The sequence below is a fragment of the Pan troglodytes genome, chromosome 14, assembly GCF_028858775.2.
Source record: "Pan troglodytes isolate AG18354 chromosome 14, NHGRI_mPanTro3-v2.0_pri, whole genome shotgun sequence".
Taxonomy (NCBI): domain Eukaryota; kingdom Metazoa; phylum Chordata; class Mammalia; order Primates; family Hominidae; genus Pan; species Pan troglodytes.
Genome location: NC_072412.2, coordinates 40,782,583 through 40,800,068, shown reverse-complemented (window position 1 = coordinate 40,800,068; position 17,486 = coordinate 40,782,583). Strand labels below are relative to the sequence as shown.

The 17,486-nt window shown below is 35.3% G+C and overlaps 1 protein-coding gene across 4 annotated transcripts in view; it reads left to right on the top strand.

Moving 5' to 3' along the window:
* Positions 1-17,486, top strand: part of VWA8 (von Willebrand factor A domain containing 8) — a 395,962-nt gene that overhangs the window by 236,732 nt on the left and 141,744 nt on the right. For all 4 annotated transcript variants that reach the window (XR_010150666.1, XM_003318022.7, XM_016925242.4 and 1 more), the window contains 2 exons: positions 4,533-4,738; positions 6,367-6,518. Coding sequence is in view for 3 of the 4 variants with exons in the window: in XM_003318022.7 (XP_003318070.5) it covers positions 4,533-4,738; positions 6,367-6,518 (358 nt within the window). In the remaining variant the exon portion in view is untranslated. The remainder of the gene's footprint in view (positions 1-4,532; positions 4,739-6,366; positions 6,519-17,486) is intronic.

The window sequence follows — 17,486 nt, the reverse complement described above, 5'->3', positions numbered from 1 at the left end:
ATTGAAACAATAAGTAAGTAAAGTGGGTATAGTAGTTTACCTGTTCATATGTTTTGGAAAAGGCAGGAGGGATGTGTACATGCATATGCTTGTATATGCATAGAATTTCTCCAGAAAGGTCCACAAGAATCTGATAAGGCATTATTTGCAATGGAAGTTAGGGATGGGAATATAAAATACTCAGTTATACTATTTTTGTAGTTTTTATTATGTGCAGATACTACCTTAAAAGTTACTAACAATTCATAGATTACTGATGCACTTAGAGATGTAATAATGTAAACACACCAAATAAATGTTGTTTCTAATTGTAAAGAGGTTTGAGTTCTTTTTATGTTTGTAGGTCACCCCTTATACCCCAAGCCACTCCTTATCACATTTATTTTAATGCCTGTAAGAATACTCACTCCCTGTTCTGTCTCCATCTTCCATCCACCTCCAAATCCTAAAACATATGTGCCATCTGCTCTTGTTTTGTCATCTACCCCTATTCATCCTTGTCACTTCTTATTGATCTTTAGCCCTTTACTCACTTTCATTCTCTCCAACGCTACTCTTCTTTTGGAGTGATTGCAGTATACACATATGTGACCCTTCCCACTCTCTGGCCTCTTGGCTCCTTGGATATTTTTATTCCAGCAGTCTTATCTTATACCATATCTTAGCCATTCCTGGCTAGTTTCTACAACTGGCACTTCTGTAATTTCCGTTTCATATTCTGTCCTCAATCGTCCTTGGGATTTTTATCTCATCTATGCATTCACCACCTCCAGTCTTTCCAGTTACTCCCTCTACTACACCAAATCCAATAACTCTTCAAATGTATGAGAAGCTTCAATCCATTGATCCTACCACCTTTTCACCTACCCACCTTGATATATTTTCTTCTCCTTTACCCAGCCTTTTTTTTTCTTACCCAGCTTCAATTCCATGATCTTTCACATTTATGACTCCCTTACATATATTCTTCAGCTTCCCTTTTCCTCTCTTAGCTTGTCCTATGCACTTGGAACCCCTCTGCCCTTGAGAGAGAGAGAGTTGGTTACTGCCAACTCTCTAACAACATTGAACCTACACATGTGCAGCTGAATGTGGTTAGAAAAAGCCCAAAACTGACCAATCTCATTTCAGATTCTTAACAATGGACCTCAAGTGTCCCTAAATGCAGTCACACCGTGCTTCGGTAGACCTTTCACTTTCCTGTTCTCCTAGGGTAATTCATATCTTCTCTCTCCTCGCAGCTCCAACACTGCTGCATGAATTTCTTTTTGTTTTAAAATTATACAATACTTGAACATTCACTTACTGCAAGAGATTGAAATATAGAAGGGCTTATGGAGGGGAAAGGGAAATTCTCTTTCATTTTCCCACCAGTCTCATTCCTTCCCCATTGCTAACCAGGATTCAGTTTACTGACTTTCTTTTAGATTTCTGTTATTTTCTCCTGTCTTCCTACTGCACTGAGAAAAACGAAAGCAATTAAAAACAAATGTCCACAGACTCCTACAAGCAAGTCTTCCACCTATGATGCCCTGCTTTCCCACTTGTTGCAGGTAAACTGTTCACATTCCCATCTAGAGGGAGTCCCTCCAGATGAGCACCAGATCCCGCCTTTTGAAGTTTGCTGCTCTAGCTGTTCTGCCCTCCCTCTCCTGTATCAGCAGCTTCCCTCTCCTTACATTATTCCCATCTGCAATCAGGCTATTTCCTTCATCTTCAAAACACACACACACACAAACCTCTTAATCTTACTCTTTTTGCGATCTATTGCTACTTTTTTTCTTCTCCTTTGTAACAAAATTCCTCACAGTCATTTGTACTCAAAAGAGTTGTCTACACTTGCTATCTCCGTTTCTTCTGCACCATCCTCACTTAATTCCATTCTAATCAGATTTTTGCTCCCATTACTCCACAGAAACTGTTCTTATCTAAGTCATTAGTGACTTTTCTATTGCTAAATCCAGTGGTTGATTCTTAGTCCTCATCGTACTGAATCTACCAGCAGTATTTAATATAGTATATAGTTGATACAGTTAGTCACTCTCTTCTCCTTGATGCATTTTCCTTCACTTGACTTACAATACTTCTTCAAGTATGTTCTTGGTTTCTTATCTTAATAACTATTCCTGCTCGGCCTTATTTGTTGGAGCTTGTTAGAATGTCCCAAGGCTCAGGCCCTGGTTCTCTTACCTATCTATACTCATTCCTTTAATAAAATCAGAATGTGTCATGTTTTAGACTACCAATTATATGCCTGTTATTGCCAAATATTCATCTCCAACCCAGACCTTCCTCCTGAACTTCACACTCATATCCAGCTTCCAGTTCAATAGCTCCTGTATCTCGAATTTAACATGTCCATGATGAACTTTTTTTTCTTAAACCTGATTAATTTATAGTCTTTTGTAAATCTCTGTTAATGACAACTCCAAATTCATTTTTTGTTTCTCTCTTTCTCTTATGCCCTTTTCCAAATATCCTGCAATCTTATTGGCTATACCCTCGAAATATATTCAGAATTATCTTACTTTCCCCATCACTTCCATTTGCCACCATTATGATCTGAGCCACCATCGTCTCTTACCTGGATTACTTCAAATAGTCCCCTAATGGGTCGCCCTGCTTCCAGCCTTATTCTTTGTTATGAACTGTGAAAGATCTAAGAGTTTACTCTACTTTTAAGCTAACAAGTTAGCCTGCCACAGACGGCTTTCATGGCAGAAGACACTAGACTCCTGAGTTACAGACAAAAGAGGAATGATTATTCAGCAAAAGCAGTAGTCAAAGTACCAGCATTTGTGCTGGTTCCTCAAGCCCCACTTCCCACAGGGCAACAGAAAGAGGGCCAAATGATACCTGCACTTACAGTGAGATGCCTTATAGAAGAGGAACCCAGAGCTTAGGTAACCCAAATTACCTTCTCACAAAGAAAGAAAGAGAGAGATACAGAGAGAGAGAATATATTTTCCAAGGCTGCACTGTTTGCTCTTCAGATATTCTTGGAAATACAGTCAATGTGGTCAGTGCCTCTGCTCACAAGATATTTATATTCCTACACCCTTTCGTGGTGTGTTCACAGCACAGTAGTCCACGCCTCTGCTAAAATCCTCCATGGCTTCCCATTGTATTCTGAGTAGAGGTACAAGTATTTACAACAGTTTGCAGTGTCCTACACAGTATGTCTCCCACATCCTCCTATGTCTGTAACCTCGTGTCCTGTACTGCTTGGTGCTGCTCTATCCACTTCCTCTATTCCTTCCACTCTGCTCTCCTGCCTCTTCCTTCCATATGCCAGGTATGCCTGCCTTAAGTTCTTTGGATTAGCTGTACCAGCTGCCTGGAATGCTCTTCCCCCAGGTATCAACATTTGCTCAGATGTTACCTTCTCATGAGATTTACCTGACTGACCTCCCCCAGCATCACCATTTCTACTGTCCCAATTAATCATTATTTGATGAGTGAATGAATGAGGGGTCAATTGTCTTTTTATGTTAGTGATAGGTTTTATTTTCAGCAAAAAAGGCAAAAGCCATTCTTCACCTTTGTATTTGAAAAGCTTTAGTATATGAGATAAAATTTTGAAGATATCATGGCTTTCATTTTATTCAATTGCTTTTAAATACACACATACAAAATAACTGTTTAAATGGTTCCTAAATCAAAGTAAGATCTTATTGCTACCTTACTAGATATCCTCATTTTCTAAAATGAACATATTAAATAATGTAAGTCTATTTACTTTTACTTCATTTGATCCCTGGTCTCTTAGATTATGAATCAATAGAATTATTTTTCTAGTACATTCTCATTTCCCTAAATTACAGATGAAATATTATTATGTTTCTACATTCCTTTTCTTGATTTTAATTCAGACAATGTCTCTACAGGTTTACTCTACCAAAACTAACCTCTAAAGTATATTCAATCAATCTGCACAAGATACAAATTTTTTAGAGAGTGATGCTACTAATTCTCCCTTTTTTAGTACATAAAGAAGCATTTATATGAGATAGATGTATATAATTTTTGAAGATACTCAACATTTGTTGAAGTTAAAAAGGCCGTCTCAGAACCATTTGAAATATATATTCCCATTAATAGAAAAGGAATAAATTATCTAAATTCTGTTTGCATGTATGCATTTTTTTTAAAAAAGTGCTAATACAGGTCTGGAAAAATAAATGTGCTAAACATTAAGACTCAGTGCTTTTTGGGGAGGGAGTGGCATTGGCATAGACTTAAAGGAGAATTTTTTTTCCTCTTTGTATTGGAATATCTCCCGGTGAGCATGTATTCAAGTATTATGTAAGTTTTTTAACAAAAATAAATTCATGGAGATAAACCATCCATCACCCAGTTTTCTTTTCTTTTGCTTCAGTCTTTTGCTTTCTTCTCTGTACCATCCTATTGTTGGATGGGCTTTCTATGCTTTGATGAGCAACCAGTGGCTCTTTAAACAACCATTCCATTTTTTCCTGTGACATCGTAATGGATTTGTTGCATACTGAATGTGAATCTTTTCTCTCCTTTAGGTGATATTTTTAGCTGCCATGCAGTTGATAACCCCAAACCCCACTCGGAGCTCGAGATGCTCAGACAGTATGGACCAAATGTGCCTGAGCCCATCCTTCAGAAGCTTGTGGCTGCCTTTGGAGAGCTGAGGAGTTTGGCTGACCAAGGGATTATTAACTATCCTTATTCTACCAGAGAAGTTGTCAACATAGTCAAACATTTACAGGTAGGTATGGCACACACCTGTACCTAAGAGCCATCACTCTCTTTTTTATTTTTTCAGACTGTACAGTTTGTACCAGAGTTTTTAATTTCCATAAATACAATAATGAGTCAGATTACATGATTTGAAATGTGTATAATCTAAGTTATAAATATGGTAGGCCAATGAACATTATTATCTGTTCAGCTTTTGAATTAACTTTGGCAAAGTCTGTAATCATTACCAAGGAGTTAGGAAATTTGGTGGGAGGCTGTTAGAGGGCAGGTGAGGCAAGAGAGTGAGTCAGTGGGGAAACCTTCCTGTTCTGTTCTTTGGCTTTTTACAACAAGCATGTGGTATGTGGGTAAAAAATATTTTCATTTTGAAACAAATCACATGGAGACAACAGTAAACAGAGTAGGAACTAACCGTACTGATTAAATACCTGTAAATACCGCAAGGAAGTTTCACAAGATAGAGTAGGCAGGAGAATGAAATTTCCTGCGACCATGTACAATGTGTACTCCACCTTAGTAAAGAAAACAAACAAATAAAAAATAATATAAATCTTACTTACAGAACAAATAAGGGTCTCCAAGCTAACAGTCACAACCCAACAACTGTTGACCTCTGCCTTATCCCCAACCCTCCAAGAAAACCCTAGAAAGAAAAGTAGAAAGGTGGGGCAGTGAGAGTACACACAGGGGAAGATGTTGATCCAAGGATACAAAGTTCCAGTTAGACAGGAGAAATAAGTTTTTGAGATCTATTGCACAGCATGGTAACTATAGTTAATATCAATGTAATGTATATTTTGAAATTGCTGAGAAAGTAGATTTTAAGTAATGGTTGTACCATAAATAAAGGTGTGTTAAATGATAGATATATTAATTAGTGTGATTTAACCATTCTGTAAGGCATACATACATTGGAATATCACATTGTACCCCATAAATATATACAGTTATTATTTGTCAATTAAAAATATATGGAAAGAAAGCAAGATTAAAAATAACAGCTTTGTTCTGCCTATAAAACCATAAGTCCAATTCAGCCAGCTCAGAACCCATCACCTAAAGAAAATCAAAGCAGACCCAGGAAAGGACTCAGAGGACATGAGCAGTGTAAATTCAGTTGTAGTCATACTTGTTTTCTTGCCCTCTGCTGCTCCCTGTTTCTCTGTTGTTTGTACTTTTTATGTTCTTTCCTTCTTTTCTTGTTGCTTTATCTTTTCTTCTTCATTTATTCATAGACTGACTTTTCTGAAAACTTCGGTATAGATATTTAACACGCTCCTTTACATAACTAGCATTTGTAAACTGTTCGATCTGATACTTACATTAAAGGCAGGAGATTTCAGAAAGCAGTGGCAATCACTGACACCAGGATCTAGGCACTGCTCTAACATTTGAGAGGAGGAACTCTTTCCCCTCAAATTCTGGCATTTATTTAAAAAGGAAAATATTGTTAAGTCATCTGAGCAAACACTGAAAGGGAAAAATGTCTACATTCCTACTACCTGCTTATTTGACAAGGCCAGTAAATTTCTGCTGTAGTTCATTTGGTCATTATTGTCCTATCCATTTCATAAATCTTTATAATGTTGTATATTTTATCACATGCATAATAAGGGAATTTTTTTTTTAATACAGAAATTTCCCACTGAAGGTCTCTCCAGTGTAGTTCGAAATGTGTTTGACTTTGATTCCTACAACAATGACATGAGGGAGATATTGATTAACACTTTACACAAATACGGGATACCTATCGGAGCAAAGCCTACCAGTGTGCAGCTGGCAAAGGAGTAAGGCAAATTCAGTACTGTTCTGATTCTTAAATGCTGATAGTTCTTGATTTATCATTCCATTCTACAAAACTGAGTTGCTATGGAAATTACTTTCCATGAGTAAGCTTTTCAAATACATGTATATGTTGCTGTTTGCTGGCTGCTTTTCAGTTAAATAGCATTATTTATAGGCCTGTAAATTGAAAATTTTGATTATTATGTATGTCCCATGAGTAGATGTAATACAGTCAAATAAAGGGAAATATTTGTTTCTTTAACAGTCTCAGTCCTTTTGTTGAATTACTATGAGTATTACTATTTCGTATAATCCAGTGCACATCATTGTACGAGCATGAAAATCACATAGAGATAACGTACATTTAGTTGATATGTTCTTATTTCTGTTACTATATAGTTTTCTTTATGATCATTTTCTACATTTATGATCATGTTAACTAGAGAGATTTTTGGTTACTTATGTCAGCTTCATAGATGAAAGAGGTAGTAAGAACTAGTGGGTTTATTTCATGTGAGCTAGTTGCCTACCCTTTATTTTATAATCATAGGCTACTACTTAATGTTAGTTAAGAATCTTGCACATATGGTGTTGATCAGAAAAGTAATTGACAGAGTTTTTTAGTAGAGTAATTAACTCAGCACAAATTCACTAGAAAATAGTTTTCAATATGCCTAACTTATTGATAATGCATCTAATACCATCTTTGTCTATAAAAATAGTTAATTATAAATTCATAGGGGATAATAATCACTTTTAAATTACTGTTCAATTTTAGCCCCAAGAGGAGACACTATCTTTCTGTAGAAAAAATGTGTTAAATATAAATATAAATCACTGATTATATATTAAATATAAATCAGTGATTAGCAAAAAAAAGTTGCATATATATATATAATCTCCAAAGTGTATACTCATCCATATTTATTGATTCTTTGAAGTCATTATAAAAACTTGTCAGGATATATGCCAATAGAAATAAATTATTAAAGTATCAGGAATTTCTAAAAGAGAAACAAATATTTCCCTTCTGTGTTAAAAGTATAAGATGGACTTATCTTAGAAATTATATTATCCGTGCATTGGTTTATATTATTAATGAATAAGTAAATTATTTTCCAGAAGAATGACTGGGTGGCAGTTGCAAATGCATACTTTTTTTTGGCACAATGCTATTTTACTGATGGATTAGCAGTCCTTATGGGCATTTGAAACTAGGTCAGTAATTTAATGGGTATAACAAATTGTCTGTATAAGAGAGTTCAAGAGATCCTCTTTAATATGCAAACTTTCTATTATAAATTTTCTTTAATATGCAAACTTAAGTTATTTACTTCGTTTTTGTAAACTCCCTTTATTTGTAGCTGGAAATAAGATGGCTTTTATTACCATTAACAAATTTATATAATTAGAGTACTGGCTTTATGGAAACTAAGCTCATGATTTTAAAACAATTTCTTTTTCTACTCTTGCATGACTATAAATAAAAATTAAAATACATATTAATTGGTAAGGTTAATCATGAGAAAATTTTTACTTATAAAGCAATTTTAGTTTCTAAGGAAGAAACTAAAAATGGTTTAACTTATTCATTGTCATCCTCAGTTCTAAACAGAAAAATTATTGCTATGGCAAGTTAATTCTAACTCTAGTACTTTTGAGTAGAAGCAGAAGTACTTTGAGCCTGGAAACAAGTTGGTCACACTCTTGCATTACAAGGGGATAGAAACAACTAGTTGTCCCCCAACCGCATATAGCTAGAAATAGACTTAAGCAGATGTGAAGGAAGAGTGAATTTTCCTTTTAGAAGGAGATCAGAGTAGGCTATAATTTCCACAGTCATTCAGAGCAATTTTTTCCTCATCTGTTAATTGCAATAACTTAGGCTGCTCAAAAGTAGTGTTGTTTTATTGCCCTTCTTGAAATTCACAGGTTCCGTAGCAATTTCTATCAAATTATCAGCCTTGTACTTAGAGAGAGTAGGATGACAAAGTGAACAAAGTAATGGCCTGGGAATTTAGCAGTTAGTCATATGTTCACCTGTCTACCTGGATCAGACATGGAGAAACAGATGACAAGACAGAATCCTGCCCTCAAAGAGCTCACCATTCCATTTTGGTCATTTGAATTTAGAGAAGTTACTTAACTAATTCTCTATTGGTATAGAGGGCCTTTTCTTACACATAGCATATCTATTTGATTTTTAAAAATATTTTTAAATATTTGAATATTTAAATATTCAAATATTTAAAAATATTAAGGAAGTACACTGGGAGAAATTATTTTTAAAAATATTTGATTTACCATCTAAATCAGGACATTTTTGAGAAAGGCAAGTGGAGCTATTGACAATAATTCTGTAAAAAGAGTGTAAAATAAGACTGCCCTGGCCAGGCCAGAATATGCAATTGTCTTCATTGTGGATCATCAGTAAGGTTCCTTTCTATTCTAACATCCTTTGAATTTTAATATAATCTTAATGTTTATCTCATCTGCAAAAACAAACATAAAAATATGTGATACTAACACTTTTCATTCCCCCTCTCCACCCCTGCCCCCCAAGTAGTGTACTGTTGATGGTAATCACATAGACCGCCAAAAAGTTAGTCTTCCCCATGCAGTCTTTGATTTCACTTTGACTTTTCTAGACCTTTTGCTAAACCAGTTCTTGTAGGCTGCTTCTACCCAGCTCTGCAGCTACTGTTAGTGGGGAAGATACACATTGGATTTCAGTTCCTAAGGAAGAAGGATAAAATGGTTTAATACTATTAGTATCTTTTTGCCCTGAATGAACAGTTCTTGCTACAACTTAATTTTCATGTTCTCTAATCCAACCGCAGTGCTTATTGATGGGAGTAAAGTTACACTGAAACTAGAACAAGATGATCATACCCACAGTCAGCATGGGGATGGAAAGATAATTGGCCACCCACTACATATAGCTAAAAGGAGATATAAGTCAGATGTTTTAGAAGGGGGAATTTTTTTACAAGGGCCAAGATAATACTAAACCACTATTTGTGTAGCTATCTACAGCACCTTCTTCCTCAACTGAAATCAGAATATACTTGTCTGTTCAGTAGCGGTGATGTTATTTTTGTGTTCTTTGGCAAAATTCCCAAAAGAGAGGTGCTGTCACTTTCCCTTTTTTTCTCCTAAAGAGTGCAGTGATGTTATCTATCTCACAGGTTTCTGCACATTTTTTAAAGGCCCAATGTGATGAGGTGAATTTAACTTGTCTTCTTTAATAAACTTTTGCTAAACCTGGTATTTTTAGACTGAGTCTTATTGGGTGGTTATTTTATTTTACTTGATCCTGCCATAATGGAGCTCTTCTTCCTTATCTGCAAATATATTCCCAGACCTTAGTACCAGGATCAGAATTGGCTACCTAGACCCCACCCACCCACTGCATTTGCCCCATTCCACTAGTACTTCCTGAGATTTGTTATTGCTCCTCTTTTAAGTTTCTAATACATGGGACAGGACATGCCAAGAGAAGGCAAACATAACCAAATAAGGAAGTACACGGGAGAAATTATTTTTAAAAATATGAATACTATGCTTTATATGGGGGTTGAATTTAATTCTGTGACATTTGTCCTGTAGAGAAACAACTGTATGTCATCTATGAATCAAGAAAAGATGATCATCCCCACACTCAAGATGGGGATTTGGCCTATAGAGAAACAAGACAATTGATGCTATATGTGTGTGTTGCATGTACTAATGTCATTTTGTCAGTATTGTAGGGAGAGATAGGAGGATTTATGTTAAAATTGAAACTCTTGAATTTTAAATGTTGTTATTGGAAATATCTTTGTAACATATATATTTTAAGAGAATTAGGTCCAAACATCCAACCAAAGGCATAGATTATCTGCTATACTTCAATATAGACAACTATAAATATAAACTTTAAAGCAAAGTTTGCCTGTTTTTTCCTCAAGTGAACTTTTATGTCTGAACTTTCTTTTATTTGGGAATAAACATACTGCTAGCACATTAGCACTTCCAAATTAAAAAGTGTGTTTCAGAATAATTTATGAAATCTGCTATACTGGGAAAACATTTGTTTTAAAGAAAGAAAAAAATGCTATCTTTTTCATGAAATTTCCATTTTAAGAAACTTATACACTATTTTATCTTAAATTTATATGTCGCTCTAACTTTCCAGTTCTTAAGATGAGAAAATTGTCATTTCATAGATCAACAATGAAATGTAAATACTTCTAAATATAATTATAACAACAACAATGTTATGATTATATTTCATAATAATGGTAATAATGATGGTAGTACAATAATATTGATGATGGTAATAGAAACATTTATAGATAACTACGTACCAGACATATTTCCAAGCACTTTCTTTACATAAATGTATATAATTCTCCCAACGGACCTATGGCATATATATAATATTATTGCATCTTGTAGATGAGGAATTTGAGGCACAGAGAAGTTATGTAACTTGCTGGAAGTTAGAAAGCAGGGGTACAGCTGGGCTATATGTAATATTAATTCCAATTCTAAGGATGATATAAACAGATTGATATGTAGATTGCAGGGAATTTCTAGATCAGAGTAGTTATTTAGATACTGAAAATTATCAATAGTTTTGGCTTAAAAGGACCTTGGGATTTTAAGTAACCAACTTGGAACTCATCATTGACCGTGATGTCATGTACATATAATATACAAATTCTTATTCTTCAAGGAATTATAACAGATTCAGATGCTTGGATTTTAGCCATAGTTCAAAGTGAAGAGTAACCACGAAGCAGATAAATAGAGACTTTTGGCACAACAGAGATCATTTTGGAGACCTCTTCATTCTCATTTAAGTTTCCTTTTCTTGTGACATATGGAGGATCAAAAAATAAAACACAAGGTGATTCACTTAGAAAAATAAAAACCTTAGAAAACTTTGTATGACTACCTTATATAAGAAGTATACTAGCCATCATTTCTTCTTGATTTGGAACACAAAAGAAATTTATAGACTCTTCTCAAAGATTGTGGTAATTTTTTAAATAAGCATACAGAGAAATTGTCTCTATCCTCTGAAGTTACCTTCATGTGTTTTTCTCTCCCTGCCTTCTCTAGGAGACACACATTCTATAAAATATTTAAATGTTCATTCTCTCTGCTCCAAGTTCTTTGCCCTTAATTCCATTGATTTCTTTTTTTAATGCTACTTACTTCATATTAAGCTACTTACTTCATATTAAGCTACTTTTCCTCCCAGAGCATTCATTGCCTATTTGTCACTAGCAAACTGGCTATTATTTAGCAAACATCTATTTCTATCAGTCAAATAGAAAAAAAAACTAAGGAAATTAAAAAGTTTTTTAGATGTTGGCTTTCTTTATGATGATATTTACTAAATGAAGAATGGCATCCCATTTATTTTTAAAATTAATCAGCAAAAAGAAAATAAAAACTCCTGTAATATTACCATCCAGAAATAGCCATTGATGATCCTTCTAGACTTTTTCCTGTGACTGTATGTGTTATTTCATGCACTGAAAAATATTTCTTTCTAATTATTTTTATTTTCTTGAGTCTTTCTTTTTGACATAATAGAAGAGATATTCCAGGAGTTCTTCTTAAGACACTTCATTCACAAGCTAATTTGTTGGAAAGAAAGTTATCAAAAATAAATTTGATTTAATTATGTCTAACACTTCTTTCCCATCTCTACTTTTTCACCATTTCCCTCATTCCTTGAAATTGTAAACTTATTTTTTCTAAACATAATGAACAAGATTCATAAAGTATATGAGACATTCTCATCAGGATTAAAAACATTAGTATCAGTGCTTTGTGTCTTTATGCATAGGTTTAAATGTCATCATCCTTTTCAGACATTTAAAAATGCTCTTGCCAGATAAACTGCACATCTAAAAATAACTGTGAAATGAGACTGTACTTTAAAAGTGTCCTGTAGCTGGAAAGGATGCCCTAATGAAGTCTTGTAGTTACTCCTCAGATTTCCTGTTGTTATGCATTTTCTTCCTGCCTTCTAATGCTTTAATTAAAATTTTTTACATTTTGTGTTTCAGGCAAAATAAGGTAACTTTGAATTAACACGTTCTAAGACCATAATAGCCAATATTTTTATTAAATGTAATTAACAGGTTCACTTTTTAAACTATTTCAGAACACAGTGATAGCTGTTTGTAGTGGTTGTTTTTGAGAGAGGCCCTAGAAAGAGAAAAGGATGCATCACATTTAGTAATATTTTAATTTTCTAACACATGTATTATTTTCTACATTTTATTTGTAAAATGTCTATTGACTCTCCGGACACTGGAATTTTTCATTTTGTCCTCTTATTTAAATGAAAATTTTAAAGGCCTGTGCTGAAATTGCTGTTTCTTAGAACCTTTGCCTCCAGTACAGCAAAGCTTATACCACACAGCAGTGCCTACTCTAATGGCAGAACATTGGCACTTTTGCCAACGGCAAGTGAAAAATCAAGTTAACTAGGCATTTCTATGGCATTTTAACCAGAAGTTAAACCTACCAATGCATAAGTAAGTTTATGCATTGGTAGGTGTCAACATAAACATATCAAGTGAGGGTAGACAACACATTTTTAAAGCAGCAAAAATAAAAATAGTTGACATTTATTAAGTCTTTATTAAGTGCTCTAAGCACTTTACAAATGTTAACTCATCTAATCTACATTACAATATTGTTTTTTCTATTAAGTAATTTTTTTCTATTATCAGGTTTTGGGGTATGTACATTTGTGTGTTTGAATCTGTTTTACAGATTAAAAAACGGAAATTCAAGAGACCTTAAATAAATTCTACAACCAATAAGTGATAGAACGGGGCATTCAACCACAGATCTCTCTCGTTCCAAACATCATCTTTATGTTTAGTCAACTGTTTTCATGGGAAAAGCCATGCAATACAACATTAGATATGGAGATTTCAAAGATAATGGAAGCTTTAGAGTTGTCTTTCAAATTCTATTTTCTACCATTTGGGAACATGGATCAGATATTTGCATTGAGGACTAGGCCTATTGTTTTAATTACAGTTTTCCTCATATTAATGTTATTTGTCATTGATTCCAGAAATTAATAAACACATCCCTTCTATAAAATCTGAGCAGATTATCTTAAATCTTTTTTTATTGATACATAATATTTTACATATTTATGGAGCACATGTGAGTGTTTGTTACATGCATGAAATGTATAATGATCAAGTCTCAGGGTATTTGGGGTATCCATGTCCTTGAATATTTCTCATTTCTATGTGTTGGTGTCATTTCAAGTACTGTTTTCTAGTTACTTTGAAATATACAAAATGTTATTGCTAAGTATAGTCACTCTAGTCTGCTATCAATCATTAGAACATATCTCTTCTACCTAACTGTATTTTAGTACCCATCAACCAACCTCTCTTCATAAGCCCCTCCCACCCACTCAACCTTCCCAACCTCTGGTATCTATCATTCCATTCTCTATGTCCATGAGGTAAGTTTTTTAGCTCCCACATATGAGTGAGAACATGTAGTATTTGTATCCTAAATCTTTTCTCCTGCAATAAGGATTTGCTTTTGCTTTAAAAAAAAAAAAAGTGTTTGCATTAACAAATTCTTCAAAATGAATAGAACAATTCTTTTTAAAATTTCTTTTTTTGTTTGTTTGAGATGGAGTCTCGCTCTGTCGCCCAGGCTGGAGTGCAGTGGCATGATCTCGGCTCACTGTATGCTCCGCCTCCCAGGTTCACACCATTCTCCTGCCTCAGCCTCCCAAGTAGCTGGGACTATAGGCACCCACCACCACGCCCCGCTAATTTTTTGTATTTTTAGTAGAGACGGGGTTTCACCGTGTTAGCTAGGATGGTCTCGATCTCCTGACCTCGTGATCTGCCCGCCTTGGCCTCCCAAAGTGCTGGGATTACAGGCATGAGCCACCATGCCCGGCCTGAAATTTCTTTTATATAGAATCCTTTACTTAGTACTATGATCTTCAAAATTACGATCATTAATATAATCACTTTAACAGATTAATCATAAATCCCTGTGCATTACCTGTGTACCTGTAAGTTGCTATTAAGTCATTACAACTTAGAGTCGGCTTCCTTTGGGGGGCTAATGGCTCCTATATTCATTCAAAGAAGGAATAGACTACTGAGGACAAAGAGAAGGTGTACTTTCTGTAGATTGGGTTCAAACAGATCTGGACAAACCTTTTTGGGGAGGCACTTGAGAGGATTCAGACTTAGAACAATGAATTAAATAGTCCTTAACGTCCTTCCAACTCATAGCTTCTGTCATCTACTGTCCCTAATTGAATAGGGAAGCCAAATAAGTAGTAACTTCCTTCCCTTATATCAGAGATGTAACCCTTACTTTTGATGCATCAACATATTTTAGTATTACCCCTGATGAAAGTAGCTGAGATTGTGTTTTCATTTGTGTGTACTGCAGTGTGTGTTACAGGATTGTACTTAGTATTCATCTTTTCAGAGCAGTGCCAGATGTGCATATTTGCAGACAGAAAGCTTCATCTCTTTTGAATTTGCCCTTGAAAGGACATCTGCCTAGAATCGGTTTTCTGCTTTAAAAATTTACATAGTTGTGCCATCAATAGCAGCTGCTACTTCTCTAACAAAGAACAACTATGGAGTCTTCAAAGTATCAGAGGCATCAAAAAGAACATCCCCCTGCCAGGGCCTCTCTTTGGAATACTTTTATTCGATTTCTCTTTGAAAGTCAGAATGATGATCAGTTTACTGTTTATCCAACTAACATAAAATATTCTTTGTTTAAAGTTTTGTGCCTTTCTTTCATTTTCCCAAATTATTATATGTCATAATTTTCTTTTTGTAGTCATAGTTTTTTCAAATAAGTTCATGGTGTTGATCGTGGAGTTCTAAGGTGTACAATTCCACTCTGAATGACTATTTAATATCATTTCAGAAAAGAGCTGTTTGTTTCAAAAATGATAAAGTCTACTTAATGACATCTCAAAAGTGCCATAAGCAGAAGAGTGGTGATGAGTTTTATATTGTCATAGTCTTTGCCTTATATTCTCTTGGCATATTATGAAGTAGCTTCACAGCCATTCCATTTGCTTTTAGCTCATTTATGGGGATACAAAACGAATCTACATAGAAATTTTCAAGATCTATGAATCTTCTCTCATGCATGCAGTAGCACAGAATGATTCTGGATCCCTTAAGCATTTAAAAGTGATGTTTTATGAAAGCCTGTCTCCCAGCTGAATAGAAATCACCAATCCCCACCTGTAGCTATCGTTTCTAAATATACCTGCAAAGTAGAGTGCATCATTTGTTGAGTCTTGTAAGTGAAGGAAATGGTTGACATGTAATCAGAATGCAAAGGGAAAATTTACCATAGTAGTTTGCAAATTGCCATTGAGATGAGAAACAAGTAGGTCAAAATGTTGGCAGTTACAATATAACCAAGCATTCTTTCATTTACCAGACGCTTACTTAGTGGTAAACAACATATAGGGAGTATGAATTATAAAGGTGACGAAGACTCATTATCTGCCTTTGAAGCGATCACAATTAATTGGGAAAGCTGTCAAGTGAAAGACTGACTTGTAGCCAGGAGTGGTGGTGCATGCTTGTAGTCCCAGCTACTCAGGAGGCTGAGGCAGGAGGATTCCTTGAGCCCATAAGTTCAAGGCTGTGGAGCACAATGATTGCACCTGTGAATAGCCATTGCACTCCAGCTGGGCAACATAGCTAGACCTTGTTTCTTAAAAAAAAAAAAAAAAAAAAAAAAGGAGACAGAGAGACAGAGTGACTCATGTGAAGTTAGAGCCACGCAAGAGGGAACCAAGACTCAGGATTGCAGCCATCTGCCCTGGGGAAGAGTCAGTGAAGATAGAGAGGCTGAATCATTAAATTATTCTCCAGGCAAATAAAGAAGGGAAGAACACTGGAGACATTTTAAGAAAATATGGTGCATTTTGGAAATTAGAGGCCCTTTGGCAACTAACTCAGGGTTAAGTGAGGGCATGCTGAGTGGTGAGGCTGAAAGGAAGAGATCAGAGTTTCAATCAGAGAACAACATGGTTACCTTTCTAATTTAAAAAGACTCCTTTTTGGTTTTCTAAAGGTAATAAACTGAAAGGCGGTGAACCTAAAGGCAGGAAGACCTGTTGCAAAGCAGTTGCAGTAACCCAGGTGATGAAGAATGAGGCCCACATTGTGGCCGTGGCAATGAAAAAGAGGTACAACAGCGAGAGAGGATTAGGTGGCAGAACTGATGGATTCTGAATACTAGAGATCCAAATGAGTAATATGTAAGGCTTACTCTCGATGCATTAACACTCTAGTAAGGAAAACATGTAAAACTACCAACCTTATTATGCAATGTTATATTCAAAGTGCTATATTCATAGTAGAGTTTTCATCCCGTGAGTCCTTGTGAGAAATACAGGAAATTTTTCTCTGGGAAAGTTTTCAACAACTGGGAGAGTTTCAGTCCCAGTTATTCTTGTCGTGGACGATTAGAAAAGGAAAGAACATAAGATTAGAAAATACTAAGATGCAGCTGATAAAGCAGATGGCAGAAAGAGAGAAGACTTTTTTCAGTGAAATGTGAAGAAAGATGAAGGAAAGGAAACCCTGGCCCCAGAACTAGTCTGGCAACTTCTGTGAGGAGGAAGAGAGCCAGAGATGTGTGGAGCAAGCTGACAACATCTGCTTTGGCGCTGAGTGACGCTTGGGCAACAGCACTAAACTACAGTGTCATTCTGGGTATCGGGGAGTATATTTGAGAAGTGCCTGCCAAGAATAGCAAATTTCCCAAAATCTTCCATCTCATACATCTAGATTACTCTGCATTTCTGTGATCTCTGCAGGACCTAAGTGGCAGAGGTATACAAGTCTAAGTTATGAAGTGGAAGCCATAATAGCTAAATGCAGAACCAAGCACAGAAAGGGAAAATATGTACAAATACTCAC